At 34.9% G+C, this 23,785-nt stretch overlaps 3 protein-coding genes across 6 annotated transcripts; 2 read left to right on the forward strand and 1 right to left on the reverse strand.

The window, feature by feature from the left end:
* The first annotated feature begins 410 nt into the window (after positions 1 to 410).
* Positions 411 to 8,492, forward strand: LOC132182714 (amino-acid permease BAT1 homolog). 3 transcript variants are annotated; one of them, XM_059596052.1, is made up of 9 exons: positions 411 to 603; positions 712 to 972; positions 4,189 to 4,449; positions 5,101 to 5,119; positions 5,241 to 5,460; positions 5,562 to 5,743; positions 6,246 to 6,535; positions 6,627 to 6,756; positions 8,036 to 8,492. In XM_059596052.1, exons 1-9 carry the CDS (start codon positions 473 to 475, stop codon positions 8,381 to 8,383), a joined length of 1,842 nt encoding a protein of 613 aa, XP_059452035.1. In that variant the 5' UTR covers positions 411 to 472; the 3' UTR covers positions 8,384 to 8,492. The 3 variants fall into 3 exon arrangements, with proteins under 3 accessions (XP_059452035.1, XP_059452021.1, XP_059452028.1); XM_059596038.1 differs by lacking the exon at positions 4,189 to 4,449 and having other exon boundaries at positions 438 to 603; XM_059596045.1 differs by lacking the exons at positions 411 to 603; positions 712 to 972 and adding an exon at positions 3,442 to 4,045.
* A 792-nt stretch (positions 8,493 to 9,284) lies between these two features.
* Positions 9,285 to 13,868, reverse strand: LOC132174317 (two-component response regulator ORR26-like). Its single transcript, XM_059586012.1, has 5 exons — positions 13,751 to 13,868; positions 12,483 to 12,632; positions 11,719 to 12,354; positions 11,552 to 11,628; positions 9,285 to 9,902 (listed from the first exon to the last, which is right to left on the reverse strand). The coding sequence occupies exons 1-5, from the start codon at positions 13,866 to 13,868 to the stop codon at positions 9,285 to 9,287; spliced, it is 1,599 nt and encodes a 532-aa protein (XP_059441995.1).
* Positions 13,869 to 16,567: 2,699 nt separating this feature from the next.
* Positions 16,568 to 22,160, forward strand: LOC132182732 (uncharacterized). Of its 2 annotated transcripts, XM_059596064.1 has the most exons (7): positions 16,641 to 16,729; positions 16,827 to 16,902; positions 17,187 to 17,254; positions 17,416 to 17,564; positions 20,177 to 20,387; positions 21,094 to 21,266; positions 21,781 to 22,160. In XM_059596064.1, exons 1-6 carry the CDS (start codon positions 16,727 to 16,729, stop codon positions 21,259 to 21,261), a joined length of 675 nt encoding a protein of 224 aa, XP_059452047.1. In that variant the 5' UTR covers positions 16,641 to 16,726; the 3' UTR covers positions 21,262 to 21,266; positions 21,781 to 22,160. The 2 variants fall into 2 exon arrangements, with proteins under 2 accessions (XP_059452055.1, XP_059452047.1); XM_059596072.1 differs by lacking the exon at positions 17,416 to 17,564 and having other exon boundaries at positions 16,568 to 16,729.
* Positions 22,161 to 23,785: the final 1,625 nt, after the last annotated feature.

Here is a 23,785-nt window from a genome sequence, read left to right on the forward strand (position 1 = left end):
AGTATCTAATTTGAAACACCATGGTAGTATATGGAATTCGGATACTTTTTAAATAACTTATTTATATACCCTTTTCCAAAATATTATACTTTTTAAATGGTCTAGTATAGGTAGCCTGGAAATTCGTACCGCGAAAACCAGTGAAGCTGTAAATAATGGCCTCCATATTTCCTGTATGATATTATTGTCCGCGTAATAAGCGGGAGCTAAGCTACCCCAACTACAATAAGAGAGGGAGGACTACACATATAGACGCCGCCGACATTTCACGTATTTGGTCCCACGCCCTTTTACTTCCAAATACGTATAGGTATTGGAAGCTAGCAACTCGTCAAAGCTCCCCCAGTCTTTGAAATCTTTATTCCAATCTAAATTTTGACCGTTAGATTTACAAGTGTTTTTTGCAACAAACTATTCCTCACACGTACCTATTAAGAATCAGATTGCGGGGCCAGAGTTATTGTGAGGCAAAATGGATAACGGAATTCGAATTGCTGAACAGGGAGGCCCCTATCACCGTATTGGGGACGGAGACGCCATTGCTTCCGATGATGGCCGCTTGATTCAGCTCGGTTACAAGCAAGAACTCAGCCGGGGCCTCTCGTACGTTTGCGATCTTTCTTATTTCCTTTTTTTTTTTTTTCCTTTCTTGATTTATTTTTATTTCGAATGAGAAGTAATGGGTTTGTGTTAATGTGTGGCACGGTGCAGGGCAATAGCAAACTTCTCGGTGACTTTCTCGATAATATCAGTGATTACCGGTCTGACCACGCTGTACGGTACGGGTCTCACGTATGGTGGGCCTTTTACGATGGTGTACGGATGGCCCGTGGTGGGCGTGTTCACTCTCATTGTGGGCCTATCGATGGCTGAGATTTGCTCTGCTTTTCCAACTTCTGGTGGGCTCTACTTTTGGAGCGCCAAGCTCTGCGGCAACGACTGGGGCCCTTTTGCTTCTTGGCTCACTGGCTGGTACGTTCCTTCGTTCCCTTTTCTTTTCTATTTTTCTACTTTAGAAAAGAGGGAATAAAGATGATGATCAATTAAATATTTAAAATATTTACAAGAAATAAATAAATATCTAAACTAATTTTTGGGTCTCATTCCGGGAAAGTTGACATGTATATGGGTCTAACCCAAATAAGATCTGTATGTGGGCCAATTATGACCGTGGGATATGGTCTTATGATCTTATCTGATAATCACAAACTTGATCCAATAAGTTCTTTAAGCATCAAATCCTATGCCTGACCCTAGCTATTCTGCATCATCCGGCCCAAGCCCAATTTTGGCTTACGCAAATGGTGCAAGTGGAATTTTTTTTTTTGGTTTAATTTTTTCATTCAATAACCAGGTGTCTTTAATGCACATTAGGTTTTGAATTTGTTTAGGATTCCTAATATAATGGTTCATTAGGAACTTAACTTCAAATGGGCCAAATTGCATTAAGATTTCTTTTGAAGAGGGCCGTTATAATAAGGTTAATAAAATAGCCCCTAAATATTCTAACGAGAGGAGGGGGCTTGGGAGGGGCCATGGCGGTTCCCAAGCCCCCTTAGCTACGTCCCTCTGATTAGTACAATGCTTAGAAATTATATTTTTATAATTTATATCATATAATATTGATGTGATAGGTTTAACCAATTCTTTGATTAGTCATTGTTAAAAAATTAAAATAAAATTTAAGGGTTGATTAAGACTCTCATATTAACATTATATAATAATTGTGATAAGTAATGACAAAACTATACTCTAGCTTGGGGGCATTAGCCCCCTCCCCCCCCACCCCAAATTTTAAAAATTGCTCTAAAATTATATGTTTTTATGAAATAAGCCCTCTAATTTTTTATTTTTTACCCTCTTCATTTTCTTTTTTATTTTAGGCCCCCAAATCTAAAATTTAGTTTCATCCCAAATGTAGTTTTTGCATTAGTGAATGATGGAAAATCAATGGTTTGATTGTTTATGTAATCTGTTAATGGTTAAGTTCAACATTGTGTGGCGTGTCTGTATCTTCAAGAACATAGTTTTGGTGTGACAGATATGAATGTGTTTTGTGTGAACCAAAATCTGTCAATATCTTGTTTGGTCAATTAGAATCAGGAGACTCACGTTTAGAATCGCACAAGAATCTAATCAGGAGATTATATTAATAATTAAGAGAAATCATAAATATGTATAAAAAATATACAACTTGGATTCCACCATTTGTGAGTTTAATTAATATTTATTGTAAAATATATTAATCAACTGACAATACTCCTCAGTCTCTGGCCTCTATCTTGCACGATACCCTTGCATCATAATTTTATATTAAGTGATCGTAGTAATTAAGATATAACCCAATGAAATAAATTAGTAGCATAAAAATATTAGACTTTATTGAAGATTCGACTCACTGTAGACACATTGAAATGTCTAGCCTTCATTTTGAAATTTCTACGTGATTAGCTGTCAGCCTGTCACTTTTCCATTTGACCAACGTGCCAATTAATTCTCTCTATCTCATTCATGGACAGCATAAAAGATAAATGTTAATGAGCAATAAGTTTCACATATTTGACTTATATTCTCTTATAATTAATCATTAGATTTATGTGGTCTACATTGACTTATGTGAGATCTACATAACTCTACAAATTCAATAGTTGATTGTTAGAGAATATGAGTTAAATATGAAAAACTTATTGACCCTTACCATTTTTTTCTGCATAAAATGTAGGCCGAGGCCCATAGTCGTCACGATGTGCGGTACCTCTGTTGCCCAGTGAAAGTCCAAAGAGTGCTAAAATAAGGATCCTTTCCATTTCAAATTTCTTTCATTTCACACACACATATAATATATTTATTATATATCAATATATACATTATTAATTTTAAGTAACCACATGCGCTCATTTTTATTTATAGGTTGTTGCCTCTCGCCTTTTTTTATAGGGCTTTAGGCATTTCTACAAGTAATCTATTACTGATATGGAGATTCATTTTTCAAGTTTGTTAGAGAAATGCATGGCATGAGTAAGTTGTTGACGGAGTTGGGGGAGTGAGAATGAGAAATTAGCTGTCGGACAGTACATCTTGGCGAGAGTGTACTCGAATTCTTGCTAGTCATCTGGGTTGTAAGCCATCGAGCCTTCTAGCCCCCTTCTTAGTTGTGTGTCATTGACCTTTTTATGCCTCTCAATTATGTGCTGCTGGATCTTTTGACAAGTAATTAGGCCATTAAGAAAAAATTTATTTTATAATTTAGATTAAATTTTATAAATTTAATAGTATGTATATATATTGATAGGTAGTAAATATGTACTAAATATGTCATTCCAACATCTTTTAGCTCGGACTTACTCATTGGAGCTAGCCATACTATGTGTGCAACATATCGATGCTTGGTCGATAAAAGTCGTCTCCAGTCATCCTAACTGGTTGTGGTACGTTTCTTTGTCGATTTGGCCCTCCTCGACCCTCGTGCCCAAGTGAAGTGACCATGTAAGTCCGTGCCAAAAAGTAATTACTGGTATTACAGTTATATAAAAGCTGCACCAAATACGGCAAGAAAAAATAAATAAAAGACTTGCGAGTCCAAAACAAGGTGGGAACTGGGAAGGAAATGAAACATGGGTGGGAATTGGGAAGTCCAACAAAACACGTTACAATCCCCGCAAGGTGTGGATTCACATTATCGGAGGCTTTGGTTGACCAGGAAGAAGAGAGCTTCAGTCCAAAACTAGCCATTTCTTTGTGGGTACGCAGATGGGACTGTTCCTTTGAATATAGAAAGTATTCGCTATTGGCTATTGCCAAGGCCCATAAGATTCAGAGAGAGAGAGAGAGACTCCAAGAAGGGAGGGAAAGAGATTGGCTGTTTGGTTGAAATATCCAAAACCCAACCTTTTTCTTCTCTTTCTCTCTGTTTAAAATTCTCCACCTCTGTTCTCTGCTCTGAGAAGATGGTTTCCGTTGCTGAAAACGGCGCCGTCTCGGTTGATTCAGGACATACCCGTCTCCATGAGCTCGGCTACAAACAAGAGCTCAAGCGTGATCTATCGTAAATATTCACAATACCCTTTTTCTTAGTTTTTTTTTTTTTTTTTTTTTTCCTTTGTTTGGCCTTTTGATCCCCAATTCATATGAATTGGGTTGATGGGGTTGATATGGTCTTTTGTTTATGGGTTTGGTTGGGAACTGCAGGGTGGTATCGAACTTTGCGTTTTCATTTTCAATCATTTCTGTGCTTACTGGTGTAACCACACTTTACAACACTGGGCTAAACTATGGAGGGCCAGTTTCTCTCACTTATGGCTGGTTAATAGCCGGTAGTTTCACCATGCTTGTTGGGTTGTCCATGGCTGAGATTTGTTCCTCTTATCCTACCTCTGGTGGTCTCTACTATTGGAGTGCCAAGCTTGCTGGCCCACGATGGGCACCCTTTGCCTCATGGATGACTGGCTGGTAATCATTTTCTCAGCTAGTTTTCTCTCGAGTTCAATTTCCACTGACTTTGATGGTTTCCCCTATGAACTTTGATTTACAACAATTCATCAAAGAAATGGGGGAAAAAAATTGGTAAAGCGATTGCAAAAGATAGGAATTGTCATTTTAATTAGTTAGTAGCTTACTTGTCAACTATACACTCTTAATCATCTCACCAATTATAGACCACCAATCAATTCGTAAGGAAATTGTAGTCAAAGCTGAAATACCCCAAGCATGTTCTACTAAGTTTTGGGCCAAGTCTAAAATGTGCTCGGCATGAGTTGCTTGCTACTGTCTTGTTTATTTTTATAATCAGTAATCCAAAAAAAAAAAAAATGTCAATGGGAAACAATAATGGAACTAGTTCTTTGACATGCTGTAGATTTTATACTATATTTGGGATTGAATTGCAGAATAATCTGTGCTTTTAACCAGCTCATTAAATTCCATTTTTCTCAGAACCAAAGAGAGAGTGAAATGTTCAATGTCCTTTTCTTGCTGTCACTAAGCCTAAAATTTTAAATATATTGCTTAACCAGCTGGTCAAGTAATCATAAGATAAGGAGAAGTTGGTCTTGTGCTATCAGATCTTCTGATGCACAGTACATAATTTTTATGTTTATGCAGGTTCAATATTGTTGGTCAGGTATTACTCGGCATTCCTGGAGTTTCAAGTCCTTCAGAATCCATTGGGAGGTGAAGCTTGTTTTGGATGTGATACAGTCTGTTATAAACTCTAAACTGTTTGGATAACTTTTCATTTGCAGTGGGCTGTTACAACAAGTGTAGATTTTTCACTTGCGGAGCTGATTCAAGTGATTATTTTACTTAGCACTGGCGGAAAAAATGGAGGTGGATATGAGGCATCTAAATATGTTGTTATAGGTATCCACGGGGTAATTTTACTCCTACATGCTATCATAAACAGTCTTTCGATCTCTTGGTTATCTTTCTTCGGACAGTTAGCTGCTGGATGGAACATAATAGGTATGAAGAGTTTGCCGACATTTTTTCCTTTTCCAGTTTCCACATGTTATTGCTTCAGGCAATCTCTTCCTTGGATCTCTAATGTTTCTTGGCATCCTTAGGTGTCTTTGTTCTTATGATTCTCATTCCTGCTGTTGCGAAGGAGAGGGCTAGTGCCAAGTTCGTTTTCACTCACTTCAACACTGATAATGGTGATGGAATCAACAGTAAATTATATATATTTGTTCTGGGACTTCTAATGAGCCAGTATACCCTAACAGGGTATGATGCCTCTGCTCATATGGTAAGTTGCTTTGTTCTTTTCATCTCCTCAAATAAAATCACTGCCTTAAGAAGCACAAAGAAACATGTCAATCTTGATTTGTCTGAGAAATTTCAAAGCTTTTGTTGGGTCAATACTAAGATCCTACCTCAATAAAATGGTCAGCTGTCTTAATAACAAAATCGTGGGAATTTCTGATGATATATAACTTACCAAGGATGTTTTAATTTGTTAATATGCAAATCGAGTGAATATCAATGGTTTTAAGATTCTTGAGGTTGACTAATTGCTATTCTAAAACATGTCCAAACTCACAAAGTCAGGTGCTTATTCTTTATTCTACTTGCATATTGTCTAGTTCATTTAATTTATTTCTAAATAACCTGAATCTCGGGGGAAGAAATATATTATGGAACTTCTGTCATGTTTTGAGCCTTCACTTTTCTTTCTGTTGATGGCTTAATGATCGTGACCATTTAACCAGTACTGAATCTCCCAATTTCCTTTGAATTTCTATTTCTAGACAGAGGAAACCAAGAGCGCAGATAAGAATGGACCAAGAGGAATAATCAGCTCCATTGGGATATCTATTATTGTTGGATGGGGTTACATACTTGGCATCACTTTTGCAGTAACTAACATCTCATACCTTTTAGATGAAAACAACGATGCTGGTGGTTATGCCATTGCTGAAATTTTCTACCAAGCATTTAAGAGTAGATATGGAAATGGAGTTGGGGGGATTATTTGCTTGGGAGTGGTTGGTGTCGCAATATTTTTCTGTGGTATGAGTTCAGTTACTAGTAACTCAAGGTAAGCACATGTACATACTTATCCTCATATAATAGGAGTCGCTTGGGGAGTTTTGATCCCTTACTACTTTCTGCTTCATATTCATTTTCAGGATGGCTTATGCATTCTCTAGAGATGGAGCCATGCCATTTTCACCAGTTTGGCATAAAGTAAACAAGCAGGAGGTCCCCATAAATGCAGTTTGGCTCTCTGCCTTTGTATCATTTTGCATGGCACTGACGGTATGCACATCTTTTTTTTTTTTAATCAATTAACATATGTTTCTCTTGCCATTAACTTAGCCATTATAAGATTACATATTAAGATTTTGTTGCTTATAACTATGCACTAGAGTTGCTGATTTAGTGTTAGAAAATTGATCGCTCTTTCGGTAGGGACTGGCTATATATGTATCTGCATACACCTACAAGGGAGTCATATTTGTATCATATCCATATAGCGAGTACTTCTCAAATACTTCCAACTATCATCCTATAAACATATTAAAATTTGAAAATGTATCAAATGCATCTAAGATATTCTTGGTTAAGAATTGGACACACCTTGAATGCTAGAATATAACCTCTTTACACGAAGAACTGGGATAAAATTGCAAATAAAACCATGGAAGGGTTTATGACCTATATTTTGACTAATGTATATATTAGTGATGCTCACATACCATACAACTGTAGAGAAGTACTTGGTACTGAATAGAAAATGACATATATAAAACAGGTATATTTAGTCATTAGCATATCCTTGCTTTCTGTTTCCTTCAAGCGTTGTATTGGCATATCCATGCCATATTGTATCTGTACCCCTTTTCTGGGTCCATGCTTTATGCGTTCTCCCTCGTATGTCTGATAGATTCTTGATAGCTTATTAGTACAAAAGGTATGAGTACCCTTATTTAGATAATTATGTTAAATAGGTCTATCTAACTAACAGCAAATAAAAGGAACCTAGGTTATGTTATTATGTTATGTTTAATGAGGAGGTTATCTTATTAAATTTCTGTCACTTAGTAATTTTCTCATTAAATTCTGAAACATGACTTATTTTAAACGCTTAGATGATATGGACAATTGAAATTTATGAATTTAAAATCTCAAATTTTTTAAAAAATTTAGGGGATCTTAATCCATGTTATTAACATGTGTCCGATTTGTAGCGAAAAACACAAGAAAGCAATAGATTTGGATTTATTACATTATCAGTGAGGACTGATTTTTTTTTTCCTGGTTTTATTTACTGGATGATATTTCTAAAAGATAAAATAGTCCTCACAGGTAAACAAATGCATTACTGGAAATATGGTATGAACTTGCTTGGTTGAGTTTAGTCTGCATGAATTTGGTTAAGCCCAAAGCCATGTTAGTTTTTTTTTTTTTTTTTATGTTAAGCCAATACTCACACATGCACTTGGCCCTTGACACCCTCTTGTAATAAAATTTGATCTCTGCTATTCCTTGAACCACTACTAATGGTATATGCGCGTGTTCATCTTTGTTTTTGCAGTCTCTAGGGAGCTCTGTGGCATTTCAAGCTATGGTATCCATAGCAACTATTGGACTGTACATTGCTTATGCCCTGCCCATCTTCTTCAGGGTGACATTGGCTCGCAAGTCCTTTGTCCCAGGACCTTTCAATTTGGGGCGCTATGGGGTCCTGATTGGATGGATTGCAGTTCTTTGGGTGGCGACCATTTCAGTCCTCTTCTCATTGCCTGTAGCCTATCCCATCACCAATGAGACACTCAACTATACTCCTGTTGCAGTTGGCTGCTTGTTCATTCTTACTGTTTCTTCTTGGATATTCAGTGCTCGTCACTGGTTTAGAGGTCCTATCACCAACATAAATACTTGAAGTCGTGTATAATCATTGATGAAGATATCTGACAAACATCATTATTTTTTTTAATCCAACTCTTACAATTTCTCCTTTCTAGTAAAAGTCAAAAGTTGATGAGCGACAACTATGTTCTTAATCATAGTGATGCGGGCATAACGCATTTCCATTTAAATGGGAAAGATCCTCCCCCGTAATCCTTTTCCCCATTCAATTAGGATAAAAATAAATTAAAAAAAAAAAAGAAAGCGCACTGCAGAAAATTGTTTGTAGAAGAAAATGTGTAGAATCTCTAATCCAATGGAAATCTATCAGTCTCTTTTGCTTTAAGAAAATTCGTCCTCGAGTTTTTATCGAACTTTCGTCGATCTATCGTGATGCCAAGTACTGGCTTGTTCCTCTTCAAGAACCGGTCCAAAACTACAATACAACTATGAAACTCTCTTGCATTCAAAGAAATATATCCTCTTGACATTCAAATTCCAGCTCCAAATTCTAAAGCTAGAAGAATTTTTTCCTCCGTTGAAACTGCATTGTCTATAGATTATAACTCACCCAACAAAAAAAAAAAAATAGTATCTATAGATTACCAATATAAGGTGGTTATGTGTCCAACAAAAGGAAAAAAAAGGTAGTTAGATGTCAGCCTGCATGAAAAGAAGGGTCTTGTCTACTTCCATTGCTGAGGTATATATGGATCAAGGACTAGGCTCCATCTGGTGAATAAATGCACCTGAAATCAAAATATGAAATATGCATAAGATACTTGGAACATCAGTCTTTGAGAACAATTAATGAAAAATCATCATAAAATGTACGGATAACTGGTTCTAGTTTCACTGAAGTCTTCTTTAATCAATGATTAAATCTGATTAGGGGACAAACCTTTTGGATGTAGAACTTCATTACTGGTAAATCATCAAAGTTCAAACTGTTCTGGATTTGTGACGTTTCCGCCTAAAGTCTCCCTCAGCCATTCACAATATCGATCAACATCACTGCCAAAATCGTACAACTCTAGATCTTCTGGGTCTTCTTCAAGCACTTTCAATAGATCACCATATTCGATCAGGGGTTGGTTTGGAGGAACCTGCTCTGTTATAGCTTCCAATTGTTGACTCTCATTGTTGAAGTCGGCTAGAAATTCTTCTACATTGATTGCATCACCTGGAGTTGTCCCCGTAGAATCCAACGAAAATCGGTTCTGGGTTTCTGTTTTCAAATTTGGTAGCTCCAATTCCGGTACTTGAACACTGCTCCCTTCTAACCCAAGGGCTAGTTTCCCCTCTCTGTTTTCGTTCTTGTTTAGATGGTATGGAAAACCATTGGTGTCAGTGGAAAGATATGAATTTGGATTGGCACACAAGCTCTTATATCCAAAATTAGAACTTTCATATCCTAATTGGGAGGGAAGAAAAATCTGCTTCTTGTGTGATTGTGCAATTTCAGTTCTGCCATAGGGACCAGATGATTTACTTATGAGAGGTAAATTAGTGACAACAGTCTCGTTGATACGCTGTACTTGAGCTTTGTATTTCTGCAGGGAGAAAAGGAGCAGTGCTTCAACAATAGACGAATGACAAAGAAAAATATACGGCTGCCAACTAAAAAAATCAGAAAGAAAATCATAGTGATAAGAATACTTATAAGCCATTTCCGCGTCCAAAGAAGAAACGAAACATGGAAAAAGGAAATAATAAAACAAGTAATATTGCTGCTTGAGTAATGAATTTATTTTCTAAAATTCAACCATTTTGCTCCATTGCTTGCATGCCAAGAGTCCCAAGCTCATGCAAGTTCTTATTCTCTTCAGTTATTCGTCGGTATCCTACTTTTTTTTTTTAATGTCCACACAAAAGGAGATGAGAGATTTAAACTAGTGATTAGTGACATCCACTTCATAAAGCGTAGTCTTCAGTTGATTGAACTACCGTTTTAGGACGTCTGTATCCTACTTAAACAAGAAACTAATTCCAACTAGTTATGTAATGACTTATAAAAAATGTTAGTTATAACTAATCAAGTTACAATTAAAATTCTCTAGAATCACTTATTGAGATTGCGATCAAGGCCTCCACATTGACATCCTTGGCCAGATTAGACCGGCAATCTCAAGTGAGAGATTGTGGTGGAGGGTATGATGCATAATGCATCATGAAAGATTACTTATCTTCCCACAATAAAAATAAAATTAAAATAAATAGCGGTTGGGGTCACTTGACCCGTGCGGATAAACTGACAACTAAAGTTTTGGTTACTAGGGTTTATTTTATATATTTTACTTTTCTTTAGGCTTATCTTTGTCTTTTCAATGTTTTAGCATAAGAGTGCTATTATTATACTTTGTGCTATTTAGGGTTTCTACAAGTTTTCTATAAAAGCTAGTTATATTTTTTGGCAAGAAAGTTAATTGGTTTTGGGTCAATAAAATTTCTAGAGAGAGATTTTTCTTGTTCTTCTTCCAAACTTCAGGTATTCTTGAGGAATCAACGAATTGTTGATGTCTTTATTCCTGGTAACCTCATAAGTGAATCAGTATGTTTAAAGATTGGTTTGCTTGAGGTATTCGTGTGCCAATCAACGGATTAATTATCAAGATTGTTTATCCCTTTCTCTTCTTTTTTTTTTTTTCTTTTCTTTCTTTCTTTTTTTTTACAAAATCCAATTTTTCTACAAACTTCTCTGCATGCAAGATGATTTTATGATATGAGTTTAATTTGGGGGGAGGGGGCATTAAATTCGAACAATTCACTATAATAATAATAATAATAATAATAATCAAACACTAAGAGATTAATACAAAAGAACCCATAAAATTTATATGAAAAACCCTCCGGTGTAAAGGAAAAAACTATGGGATAAATTCGAACAATTTACTATAATAATAATAATAATAATAATATAAAGATTACAATGCTCAAGTCTATACCTCAAATCAAAACCTAATGCTCATTAAGACGAATTAGCTAGGATTTTCTCCAGTTTGGAGAATATCCAGTAATTAGTCATAGGTATTTTTGTCAACTCAAAAAGTAAAAAGATAAAAATACTCATAAAATGAACCAAAGAACATATTGTTTCGGTTAAGACGTCCTCAATCAACACAAAGGGGTCTCAACAAGATAATTAACGTTGACAATAATGTTTGAACCCTTGGATTTGAAACAGTTGAGAGGTTTCTCTTACCTGTAGATGACTGGCAACCTGGCGCACGGTCAAATTAGACACATTCATCATCTTTAGTATTTTCTTCGGTCGAGCATCTAAATCCGACAACAAGAAATTCATTAAAGTAAACCCCAAAAAAAAAGTGGGCATATAGAATATGGGAAAAAACAGGAATTTGATGTTACTTTTATCGCCTAGCGCACTAAGGGCTGCTGTAAACTTGAGATGTAGCTTTGGAGTCCAAAGAAATCGTGACTTCTTTTGATCAGTTGAGCTTTTATTGTTATCTTTCCTTTCCGCCGGCCTTTCCTCCTCAATGGCTCTCATAGCACTTACGAAATCCATTTGACGTTCTGAGCTCAACTTACTTCTCTTGATCTCTTGTTGTTTGCTTTCACCGCCATCATTTGCTCTCTTCATGACGATTCTTCCTTGTTTCTGGCTCTCTGATGACGCCCTCAGCCACTCCATGCAAGTATTTTCGGATTCTCTAACGTGGTTTTTCCCAACAACAAGCCCAACTTCTACTTCTTGTTGCTTGTTTTTCCCTTTGGGATCCATTGTCATATGTTGCCTGTCAATGCCGTGCAAGACACCACCTGCCTCTTTGGTTTTAGAACCTTGAGATTCCTTGCTAATGTTCACCTTTCCTTCATTACTAATTGCTTTTAGGCTTTTCTTCATAGGGTTTCCTCTCCTGCGATAAACATGTTGCCATACATGTTTGAGATCCTCCAAACAAATTGGTTTCTCAAGGAAATAACATGCCCCTTCAGCCAAGGCTCTCCGGGCTACGTTTACATCTCTTTCGGAGGACATCACTGCATGCAGGGACGAAACTAAGAATTTAACTTTACGGGTGAACTTATTTTAGGGACAAAGTAGAAAAAAATAGACCTAAAATATTTTTTTTAAAACAAATTTAAAGGTTAAGATAGATGAAGCTTACAAATGAAAGGAATGTCCTTCTTAAGAAGTATGTGCGGAAAAGAAAGGCCATCCATATCCGGCATGTTCATGTTTGCTATGACAAGTTTGAATCGGTCCTCTTGTTCACAAATCATAGACAATGCAAGAGATGCTACTTCAGTGGTGGTGACTGAAAGAGAAACACAGTACATAAACAATTTTAATAAAATTTGGCATTTAGATAAATTTTATAAAAGCTTGCTAGCTAGAATTATAAATCTACTTTCCCAGCACAACATAAACTATATATACATAAATTAATGAAATGTACAATAAATAAAAAAAGAAAGTAGGATATATCATGAAGTTCTTTTTTTAAAAAAAAGAAAAGAAAAGAAAATTAGAATAGCATTTATATCAAAGATATTAATTATGAGCTCAACCCTAGATCATCATCATCTTCTATAGACAGACAAAGGTTTGACGTAAGACTACAAAAACTAGAAAAGGAAAAGAAATAAAACTCGGGAAAAATTAGAAAGCTATAGGACCCTCTAAAACATCAATGGCCCCTAAGGTTTACAAAACCTATGAGACATGCAGGCAGCCCATAAGCTATAGAACAAGTTTTCTTAAAGGGAAATTCCAAACAGCTAGGCCCAAAACATCGGAAATTATCTTCTCTATTTCAAATAAAATGGAGAGGAGCCATTTAGTGAAAATTGTGTAAAAATTGAGACAAAATTACCCTCATTTTTTAAGAGAATAACAATTATGTCACACTCTTTTGTCTAAATGATTCATCTCTGTTTCTGTTTTCTAAAACATCAAACGAAGATCTTGACCCTAAGTTTTTACAATTGTAAAAGAAACAAGTCATTAAATAACGTACTATGCCATCCAAATGAATCCCTCTATGTCTGACCATGCTGTTTTAATTGCATGGAAGAAATTCTCTCTAAATGATTTTTTCTCTCACATTTTTGAGATTTCTGTTGTGGATATATATCCTTAATCTTTAGATCTATCAAAAAGTGAAAAAACTTGAGTTTGATGAAATCTGTCTTAGTAACTTAATATGTATGTATATACACACACAAACATGGACACTTCATACAGTTAAAAGATCTCTATTAATTCTGTGTATTAATGTATATGATAGATGGGCACCAAACAGTACATGCAGAGATCACAGGTTCTGTTCACTAAGAATCAGAATTCACAAGTGAAGACATAAAGTACCAAAACTAAAAAAATACAAAAATAAAGAGGAAAAGCAAACAAAAAAAAAAAAATTGTTTCTTTTACCCTGGAATGAATATTGTTCAAGCAGTGATGCAAGGTACAAGAGGGACATTGTGTCATGATCCACCAGAAGAATATTAAGGCCGCGAGCAAAGCTGGGGATCAAGGAAATTCCTTCCATTTTCACAAGAAGAAAAGAAGAACAAGAAGGTGAACACTGACAATTATCTTGAAGTACGTACACGAAGTAGGCTTAGACAAAGAAGCTCGAGCCCAAAACAAAAGGTAAGAACAAGAACTGGAACAGGAACAAGATTAGGATTAGACCAAGAAGCTTTAAACATCGAGAGAGAGAGAGAGAGAGAGAGAGAGAGATCTAGAGAGAGAGGCAGACAAACGTACAATGATGCCCTGAAACTTGGCTTAAATGGATTGAGGGATGGGAATCAGTGGGACTCTATGTGCAACACTTAGCATTACCAAGCGCATGAACTTCGGGGGTACCTTGGAAAATTAACTAAAGTGGCTCCTATCTAATTTTTTGCCACATAAGTAACTTACCAATTAATGTTTTTAAGTGGGTCACATAGCAATTGCCACGTAAGATGACACATATGCTTGTAAAAGAAGGATTTAGCTTATATGCTGTTATTTTAATAACATCATGTATGCTGTAGTTTAATCAACTATCAAGATTGAATTTCTTAAAATCTCTTTTCATTTTTTTTATTCTATTAAATGTTTTTAAAAGTAAGTCAACTTTAAAATTCAATCTTGACCGTTGATTCAACTACAGCATGCTGTTATTAAAATAACAGTATGTAAACCGGATCCGTAGAAAAAAATATTGTACTGAAATTGATAATATCTTTAGCATTTTCGAAAAAAAAAAAAAAAATTGCAGGAGTGGTTTGGAAAAGAAAATGTTTTGTGGGGCACACTTCTATAGCCAACTAATTCGTGACACGTATTTGACTGTGAGAACAAAAAGGTAACACCAACATTAGCTCATTACTTGGTTGAATGGAGCTAACGTCTTTCTCTTGTTGACCATTGTCAAACAAGCCCACTGTTGACCATTTCATACTGCTACACTTCCAACTCTTTTATACATAAAAATTCAATTCATAAGCACATTTTTCTGATTAATGTATTGTAATTGTTTTTCTTCATAATTAAATATTATCATATTGCATGATTAATAAAGTTGATGTTTGAAGAGTTTATGTTCCTTTCCATGACATTGTGAAAATAATTCCACCTTCCATATAATTTAAACTCTTTGAACCCAGTCAAGTCGTGCAATTAATCTTCAATACCATTAAATTTTTTGCACCATTGTTCTTTAAGATTGAGTTAATTAAATCCATTGCCTTGTGCGGCCCTAGAATTCCCTGGCTTGCTTATGGTTCTTTTGGGATCATTGGTAATCACCATTGCCTGCTGTTTGGTTCTTTTGGATTAAATCAAGAATTTGTTCTCGTATGTTTGTTTTTGTGCTGTTTTAGTTTGTTTTGGGTTTATTGTTAGGGAGCCCATCCTATTTTTGTTTTTAGGATCTCTCACTTCTTCTTCTATTTGGATCATAAGTGAGAAAAATCCATTCTTCTAACCATTTCCTTATTCAGTTAAAATTAAAAAAAAAATAAAAAAGAAGTCAATTAAATCCAGGTCTTGATTTTTCAAATTAAGAATTTTACATTTGGTAAAACCTTGACCAATATTTCGTCACTGTTACATCAATTGCAATATCCATCAGTCAAACAATGTTCAACTCTCTTATAACTGTTAATAAATAACTTGATGATTTCAAATGATAGGGTTATTTTATATGGTAATTCAATTCAAACCTACCTAATTACGTACTCCTACAAACATCATAATTATGTTTACTAATCTTGTGTTTGGCTTGGGTCTAGTTGATGTTTGATGAGGAGATTGTGACACGTGTTTTTGTGTAATAATCATTTAAAATGTAAACATAAACTTAAGTTAATGGAGATGATGAAGTTTCTTGTAAGTTATCTAGAATCGGAGATAAGTACTCCTTTGAAAACAATTAACAAATTTCGCATATATGCTTACTTGAATATCTTTCTTAAAAAAGATTAAATACTGTTAATTGGAACTATTCTTTTCTTTTTTTTTTCACAAATAAATGCTAATTATACTAGTGTTTATATTCCATTTGACTGTTCATGCTGCATTTGATTAAGGACTGCTCTATACCCAGTGATTTGATTCTCAAGCTTTAGCTTTTTTAGAGAGATAAATTCATGTCCTAGAAATAGATTAAACTTGTATTAAAGTGTCACAACATTCCTACTAATTTTTCTATCTATACACAATTTTGGTAATGCATAAACTTATGCTCCTTCAATGTTATTGATTGGGTGAAACATAATATACTATCTTATATTTATCAACTTACTTATGCAATTAATTACATTTGAAGTGTGTTATCTTTTCTTAACTAGTAATGATACCCTTACAATTCTTGTACAAGTAATGATATATACCACTTCCTTTTTTTTTTCACAAATATCTCTCAATATTAATGTAGCAATTTCATTAATTCTTGAATAATAAAAACTGATATAAGAGTTGGTTGAGACTGCCACGTTATCATTGTGTAATAAAAATATGATTTTTAGCATTACCTTTTTACGACTTGTTGACACGTGTTAACATGTAATTAGAGCCACATCAGCTTTTAAAAATTTAACACCCTTCAATCACATGTTAACGTGCATTAATAAATTATATAAAATCTGTAGATTTAACATTTTTCTTTTTTAATAAAGTAATATGTGCTGCATGTTATATTGATTTGGGCTTTAATAAGCGTTTTCCTTTTGGGGTAAAGCCCGCCCAAATTGCACCAAAAGAAATGGAAGGGACGGACCCGCGAAACCATGACTCGGATGTGCTTCATCGCCACGATTCAAATAAAACTTTCACATCGCATACGACAATCTTCGCGTTTCGGCGGGACGGAGAGCGAGAGCGAGAGCTGAGTAAGGTCTCAAAGTTCCAAAAATGGTGAGCGTCTCTTGCTCTTCTTGTAGCTTCGAAATCTGATATCGAATACAACTGACCTAGGGTTTATCTCTCTACGACTCTGTGTTTTGATTTTCAGGCGGATTCAACCGAAGAACTGGAGCCCTTGTTTGATTACAGCCGCGTCCAGCCTTTCGATGTCGTGTGCATCGACGGTGAGTTTCAATTCCTTTTGGAATCTCTTCACGCGTCCTTTTACGCTCTTTATCACTCTTATGCTTTGCTTTGTTTTTCAGAAAATCCCCACAATTCCAATTTAAAAGTTTTATGTGTTTCTTTTTTCTGTACCTTGCGGGAATATGAAATTTTATATAAGTTGAGCTTTATTCGACTTTGTATTATGAAATGGAAACAGATTAAACCGTGAAATTAGAAATTTTATTCTCTTTCAAGTTTTCTAGGTGACCAATATGCTTTCTTTCTTTTTTCCTTTCCGTAGATGAGGATGATGTGGATTCATCTCAAGCTTTCTCTTCTAATAAACGGAGGAAGATTTCTGAACCTATTGTAAGATTCTTTTTCTTTCCCTCGACATACATGGATACATACTGTAATGCATGAGAGTGTCATTGTGTGAGAATTGAATTGATTAGAGATTTTTGTCCGTATTGTATTTGTTGGATATAATGGTTCTTCTTTTGGTCGGGGGGTACCCTTTTGGGGGTTAGGTTGTTGAGGATGCGGAGGAAAACACGAAAGTAATAAAAATTGTAGATTGTGAAGAAAACAAAGAGTTGGATTGGCTACCACCGCCACCCAAGGTTTCCGGTGACGTTCAGAAGTTGCTTGGGGATAATTCTACTATAAAGGAGTTGAGGTATATGCATATAAGTGGATATAGGGTTTTAATTGACATAATCTTTTTTTTTTTTTTTTGAAGTGATAATTGACATAATCTATTTATGCTTCAAGAAGAAATTTTCGGCGGATGGGCAGTTTTTTGTAATTCTTCATTTTCTCTTCTAGTTTTATTCTTATTGAATTGATGACAAATGCAAGTACACATTGTTTTTTGCTTGGTAAGTTACATACGCACCCAGTGGGACTCAACCCACGACCTCACCCTCTACCTCGCTACAAAGGGAGGAAGTGCCATTTGAGCTATAGCTCATTGGCAATGCAATTACACATTGTAAGACCGTGCTGTGTGTGTTTAGAAATTTGGTCTTAATAGCCAAATTATGTGTAAGTTGTGATTTCTACAGTTTGTTAGCTAGATATCTGTAAGTTTTGATTGAGAAACATGTATAAATATGGTGTAACCCACAATAGAAAGGGAATCTCCAAATTATGATGCAACATGTATAAATATGTGATACCATGGGGGCACCATATAACAGGGAGTTGGCATTCATCAGAATGATGGAAGGAATGAGCATAAGGAAAGAGAAGTGTTAATAATTGCACAAGGAAGGACTGCTAAACATTTTATTTTCTTATTATTTTTTATTTTATTTTTCAATTCTACCTTTATATTGTTCTTTTCCTTATCCAAAGGTTTTTAGGGAGAATTGATTCTCTCATCTTCTAATGGCTGCATTTAAACATTGCATCTGTGGAATATTTGCCAAGTATCTATGCTGATTGAAATGTAACTCTAGTCTATCACAATGTAAGATCAAATGACACTTATAAAAAAAAAAAAGATCAAATGATGACAAAACACTTGACAACTGATTTGAAGAAATTGGGTAAGAATGAGGTTTTGATTGGAATGTCAATGAAATTTGGGTACTTTTGTATGACCACAATGTCTCAAAGGATTTACAAATGCTTAAATGTAAATGCTGTAAAGTAACTTTCTTTTATTCAATGATTTACATGCATAAAGATATTTTGATACTCCAGGATTTTTGTTAGCTTTGGTCGTAATAGGTTCTATAGGATGTTTGCCAACTTTTAGAAAAGTTTGAAACCTTTGTCTCATATTGGTCACTCAATTATGACAAGGCAGGAATATATTCTGATATAAAAGGGACATGGTGGCTGCTTTGTGGGTTGCTTTTAGCATTTTGATGTAAAATTACAACAGAACTAGCTGAGCATTATGGAGTGTAGATATTGGTTAACTGAAAAATGACCTTTTTCCTTTGGTAGTCAAGTGTACCAGTAATAGTAAAATGGATGAAAAGTTTTCTTAGGCTTGTTTAGAAGAAAACATTTGGGAATATCAGCATGTGGTTTCTGTGGATGTTGCATTATGAAGAGCTAATTGAAATTTATTCGTGGAAGTCTACTTTGTTTTCTTATTGTCAGAGGATCGAATTGGGGTGTTTGAATTTGGAAATGATGCAGATGAAGTTAGAGTTAGTTAAAGTCACATGCTCTGATTGAAGCTGACTGTGTGACTTCTGATGAAATCAAGCTGCATAGGGATCTCATGTTACTAAACCCAATTAAGGCATTTAGGTAATTGGGCCTCCATAGGTCAGGCAATGCCAAGACAAAAATTTGTGATAGACGTACTTGCAGAGCTGTAGTTAATTTTTTTCTGTTGTATTGAGTAAAAGGAAAGTTGTCTGTATAAATTAAACTGTTTTATGTTACTCATATAGATGTATTTATTAGTAAGTGAATTTATCTTGTTTTTCATAGATGCAAGTCTTTTTGAAGTGTAATTGAGAAAGGAAATTTTCTTCCTAACATATTGTTTTTTTCTTCTTTTCTTTGTGTGCTTATGTTGTATCATTGAACATTAACATGATGTGCTGTTGTTGAGTGTTGAGGTAGATATAGAGCTTGGCCTTCTGGGTGCAAGGCTGCTAGGTTCCATGACTGCCTATGTCTTTTTTAAGCCATTAGGATGTGCAGGCTAGGTGAAACTATCAACTAAAGAATGGTTCGGTAACAATTGGATTGCATTGCAGCCTGCTAAATTATCTTATAGTGATAACCAAAAAAAAAAAACTCTGGTTTAGCCACAGTTGATATCTGCAGTGCAGCCTTTAACATCAATCCACATAATCTTTTAGCTCCATTAAAACATTGAAAAAGCCAAAAAAAAAAAAAAAAAGAAAAGAAAAGAAAAAACCCAATAGAGGCAGGTTCGTCAGCAAACTTTTTTTTTTTTTTTTTTTTTTTTTAAATTGATTTTATTTGGCAGCAGATTTGTTCCTTACTTTCACCTGTATCTCAAGAAGTAGTTTGACATTTAGATGCGTATGTTGAGAGTTGTTACTGATAATTTAATTTGTATTCCTGTTGAGATGATGTCATGCATCATACTAGAGTTGATAACAATGCTTATACAACCTACTGTAGGCATTTAATTTGTGGCAAATGATCAAGCAACCTTGTTATTTTTATCTGGTAACAATTTTATGAAATTCTAGACTATTTAACCATGAGCACTTCATATCTTTGTTTCTGATTTTATTAACACTTTTCCCTTACCATGCTTGCCAATCAAATTTTTATCCTCGCATGTAGGTTGAGGAAGCAAGAGCTTGTCACATTTGCAAAATCAGCTGAAGATGTGTTGCGAGCTGTGGAGGAGTCTGCAAAAAGAGAAATTGGTAGTTCAATGCAGTCTTCTCTGGAGGCTGTCACTGACCAACCATCAAAGCCTCCTTGTGAAAGAGTTAAGATAGTTATTTCTGTTCAGGATAAGGATGGGCACAAACAATTTCGCATGTACATGGTATATCTTTGTGCTGGGATTTTGGACTTATTTACTCAGTAGAATCTGTATGTTCCTATTTTTTTTTGTTTATCTTGCCTAGTTATTATCAGTAGGAAGTATTAGAATGAATGTTCAGCTGTCTTCTAATCACTAATATTTCTCTATTTTCATGGATTATTGCAGAAATCTGTCAATCAGTTTCCAATTGGAAAACTATTTATTTTCAATTTAATTAGGGTGAATGTACTGTACTGTTCATAATGCTCTACAGTACTTACTGCTGGATAGAGTATGGGTTATTGAATTATAGGGCTGGAATTAGTCTAGGCATGAGCTTCTCTGTAACATCAATAATATGTTGAGGTAGAATGAAAGGAATATCATTAAAGTGTTTGATGATCATCTATGATGTGTAGCTTAAAATTGATCTTTTGCTGAATTATATGGTGGTTTCAAAGATAATATATATTTTTAATTAAGCTATTACCCTCTTCCTGTATCATTTTTTCGTTTATTTATAATTATTTTATGTTTTGTTAAGAAGCAAGTGCTATTGGTGCTAAATGTTTCCCTTTTTTTTGTTCTGGCTAAGAAAATATGCATTTCTTCTGTGTTTTATTTGTTACTTTGTTCCATACCTTTTTATACTCTTGCTTTATGTATTATACTGTTAATGAGCTCAACATTCATACATATGTAAGTAGAGTTTCTTCTAATCTCATAGGATGACAAATTTGAGCGGCTCTTCAAAATGTATGCGGATAAAGTTAAGCTTGATATACAGAACTTGGTATTTTGCTTTGATGGGGATAAAATAAGTCCGGCAGCAACCCCTGATGGACTTGGTATGGAGGATGAAGACATTATTGAGGTGCATGTTAAGTCAAGCTGATTGAGGTAAAGTGTCGCTGTATCTTTCAAACTTGCCCTTTCTGGTCTTGCTTTATGAAATTTTGGATCATGGCTGTATCCTTTTTACCCTTACTGATGGATTGAATCCTGTTTCGTATTCTCATTTTTGTTTTCATATATATGGATCTTGGTTACCATGGCAGTTAGACTATCAGAAGAAAAAAAAATCGTTTCCATTCTAATTTTAAATATCATGCACTCATACTTATCAAAAAAAAAAAATTGTGCACCATTTTTTTATCAGCTTCTGGATTTGCTGTATTAAGGTATTTAGAAAAAAATGGCCCATTAAAAATTTGAAATTAAGTGTCTATATCCCTGGTTCGCTTGCTTTGTTATTCCTGCAGTAAATTGTTCTCTAACTGTTTGTATTTTCTCTGTAATTTCTTATTGATTCCGTTTTAACTCTGGGTTTTACTTCAACTGTGCCATTTACTATTGTGGTTTATTTTGAGTTTATTGCCCGTTCAAATTTTTTACTGCATCTGCTTTGTCTCAGGTTTATGCTTCAATCATGGTGCTTGAATCAACTTTGTGTTGCTTTTGGGATATAGATCCGGCCTTCAGTACAACAACTATAGTTCTTATTTTTTTGTTTGTTGGTTGTGCAATATTTGGCCTTCAATTGTATAGTGTCATGGATAGTTTTGAAATTATGCCATCAACAGTTTGTGCCATAAGCTCTTGAACGACATTGAGAAAAGAGAAGAGTATCATTGTCTTATGAGTACCCTTGTAATTCTTATTACTAGCTTATGGCTTTTTTGATCGGTTGGTGGAATAACGCAATAATTGTCTATGTAGATGCTCTATTCTATTGCACATCTACATATTGTATCTTTTGGTTGGACAATTTTTACTTACGAAAAGTTTGAAATTCATCTTACATACCCCCAGGATGCGTTTCATGACAGTTTCCTCAAGGAGGTGAAAGGTGAGTGCCCAATGCCAGAGTTGATTATGCATCTTGCACGACAATATAGAAAGTTACTTAAAGCATGTCAGTCGGTGTGAAATTAAATGAGTATTTGAGTAGCATTATTATATTCTTTGTTCCACCAAGTGTACGAGTAACATGTCATGCTGTGTGTTTCCTTGTTTAGGGTCCTTGAAGGACTTCATTACCATGAAGTCAATTCATAAGGATGTTTCGGGTGTTTCAGGACATGGTAGCCCAGTTGTGCCACTAGGCCTTCTTTTGGAAGGTAACGGACAATGAGGGTGGTTTTGTTCTTTGCGTCAGTCAGTCAGTCAGATATAATGTCTTGAAATTGTACTGTTTGGCAAAATGAAACCCAACTGTCATTTCTCTTAAAAATGTCTTGTCAAAGTTTAGAGGTTTCTTCTAAATTGACAGGACATATGCCCTAGTATATCATCTGGCGCATGTGCAGATGCTTGGGGTGGTTTGTTGCCTGTGTCATTTGCAATTGCTAGTGGTACGGTCGCTTCTTTCTTGTGTGCAAGAAAAAAATTGAAGCTTGATCCCCACCCACTCTCTATCTATGCGGGGCTTGTGCCTAAAAAGCGAACGTCAATTCACGGCGGACAGGTACAGGTTCTTAAAGAGTGCCTTATCATACAGGTTGTTCTTTATCTCATGTCGCATCTTCAATTGAATGCTTTGCACCTACCGGCTGCTTCATGGTCCGCCCGAATTTATTACAATGTCGCAGCGTATTACCTTCCTTTGACGCATACAATTCCTCGTATTAGAGCTTATTGTATTTGGCTGTCCCATTTTTTGTAGGAGGGTAAAAAAATGTTACGGGGCTCACTTGTTTTAAGTAATTAGGTCTTATAATTTAATGGTCTAAAATGAGTACCGTTAGAATTACATTTTTATTTCGTAATTATCTTATAATGATGAAGTAGCGGTACTAATCAACTTCGAAACTTTTCTTTTTAGCAATGATTTATGTAATGGTTGTTTAACATTGTCACATTAGCATTATAAGATAGTTATGAGATAAAAATGTAATTTTTAGCATTACTTTTGAAATAGGTAGGCCTTGTGGCCTCCTAGACTAAAATTTGAACAACTCTATTCTTGTGGTCTGGATGGTCCTTAGACCTAACTATTTTGTTACTATTGCATGCGAATGCAAAAACAATAACGAGGAATAACAAAAATTTGGGTAGCCTAAAATAAAAGATCCTTATCTTATTGTTTAGATGGTTCTTAGAAATTCAAGCAGTCTAATAACGAAAAATCATAATTATAAAGATTTATCATGTAAACCATTAAACAATTATATTAATATATCAAATTTTGTTGTTTAATTTTTTTTTACCTATATTTCACCTTGTCACACTCACACCGGTTTGAAAAGTAATTGTAAGATAGTTTGTAAAGTATTTATAAGGTAATTATAATAAAAAATTTGGAACTTTTGAAAAAAGTACCGCACATGTGGTGAAGTTTTTTTTACTGTATCTACGTCAAATCCAAACTTCTATTATGTAACATTTTCCTTTGTATACTTTTTATAACATAATAACTC

Source organism: Corylus avellana, chromosome ca1, assembly GCF_901000735.1.
Source record: "Corylus avellana chromosome ca1, CavTom2PMs-1.0".
Classification (NCBI taxonomy): domain Eukaryota; kingdom Viridiplantae; phylum Streptophyta; class Magnoliopsida; order Fagales; family Betulaceae; genus Corylus; species Corylus avellana.

Bases quoted from the DNA above. Each gene is read 5' to 3' on its own strand.
- LOC132182714 (XM_059596052.1), top strand. From the start codon at position 473: ATGGATAACGGAATTCGAATTGCTGAACAGGGAGGCCCCTATCACCGT. The intron at 973-4,188 runs GTACGTTCCTTC...TGGGAACTGCAG, and splicing joins GCTTCTTGGCTCACTGGCTG to GGTGGTATCGAACTTTGCGT. The intron at 5,461-5,561 runs GTATGAAGAGTT...TGGCATCCTTAG, and splicing joins TGCTGGATGGAACATAATAG to GTGTCTTTGTTCTTATGATT.
- LOC132174317 (XM_059586012.1), bottom strand. From the start codon at position 13,868: ATGGAAGGAATTTCCTTGATCCCCAGCTTTGCTCGCGGCCTTAATATT. The intron at 12,633-13,750 runs GTAAAAGAAACA...TTTCTCTTTCAG, and splicing joins TGAACAATATTCATTCCAGG to TCACCACCACTGAAGTAGCA. The intron at 11,629-11,718 runs GTAACATCAAAT...TGTCGGATTTAG, and splicing joins TAGTGCGCTAGGCGATAAAA to ATGCTCGACCGAAGAAAATA.
- LOC132182732 (XM_059596072.1), top strand. From the start codon at position 16,578: ATGGAAGGGACGGACCCGCGAAACCATGACTCGGATGTGCTTCATCGC. The intron at 16,903-17,186 runs GTGAGTTTCAAT...TCCTTTCCGTAG, and splicing joins CGATGTCGTGTGCATCGACG to ATGAGGATGATGTGGATTCA. The intron at 20,388-21,093 runs GTATATCTTTGT...CTAATCTCATAG, and splicing joins AACAATTTCGCATGTACATG to GATGACAAATTTGAGCGGCT.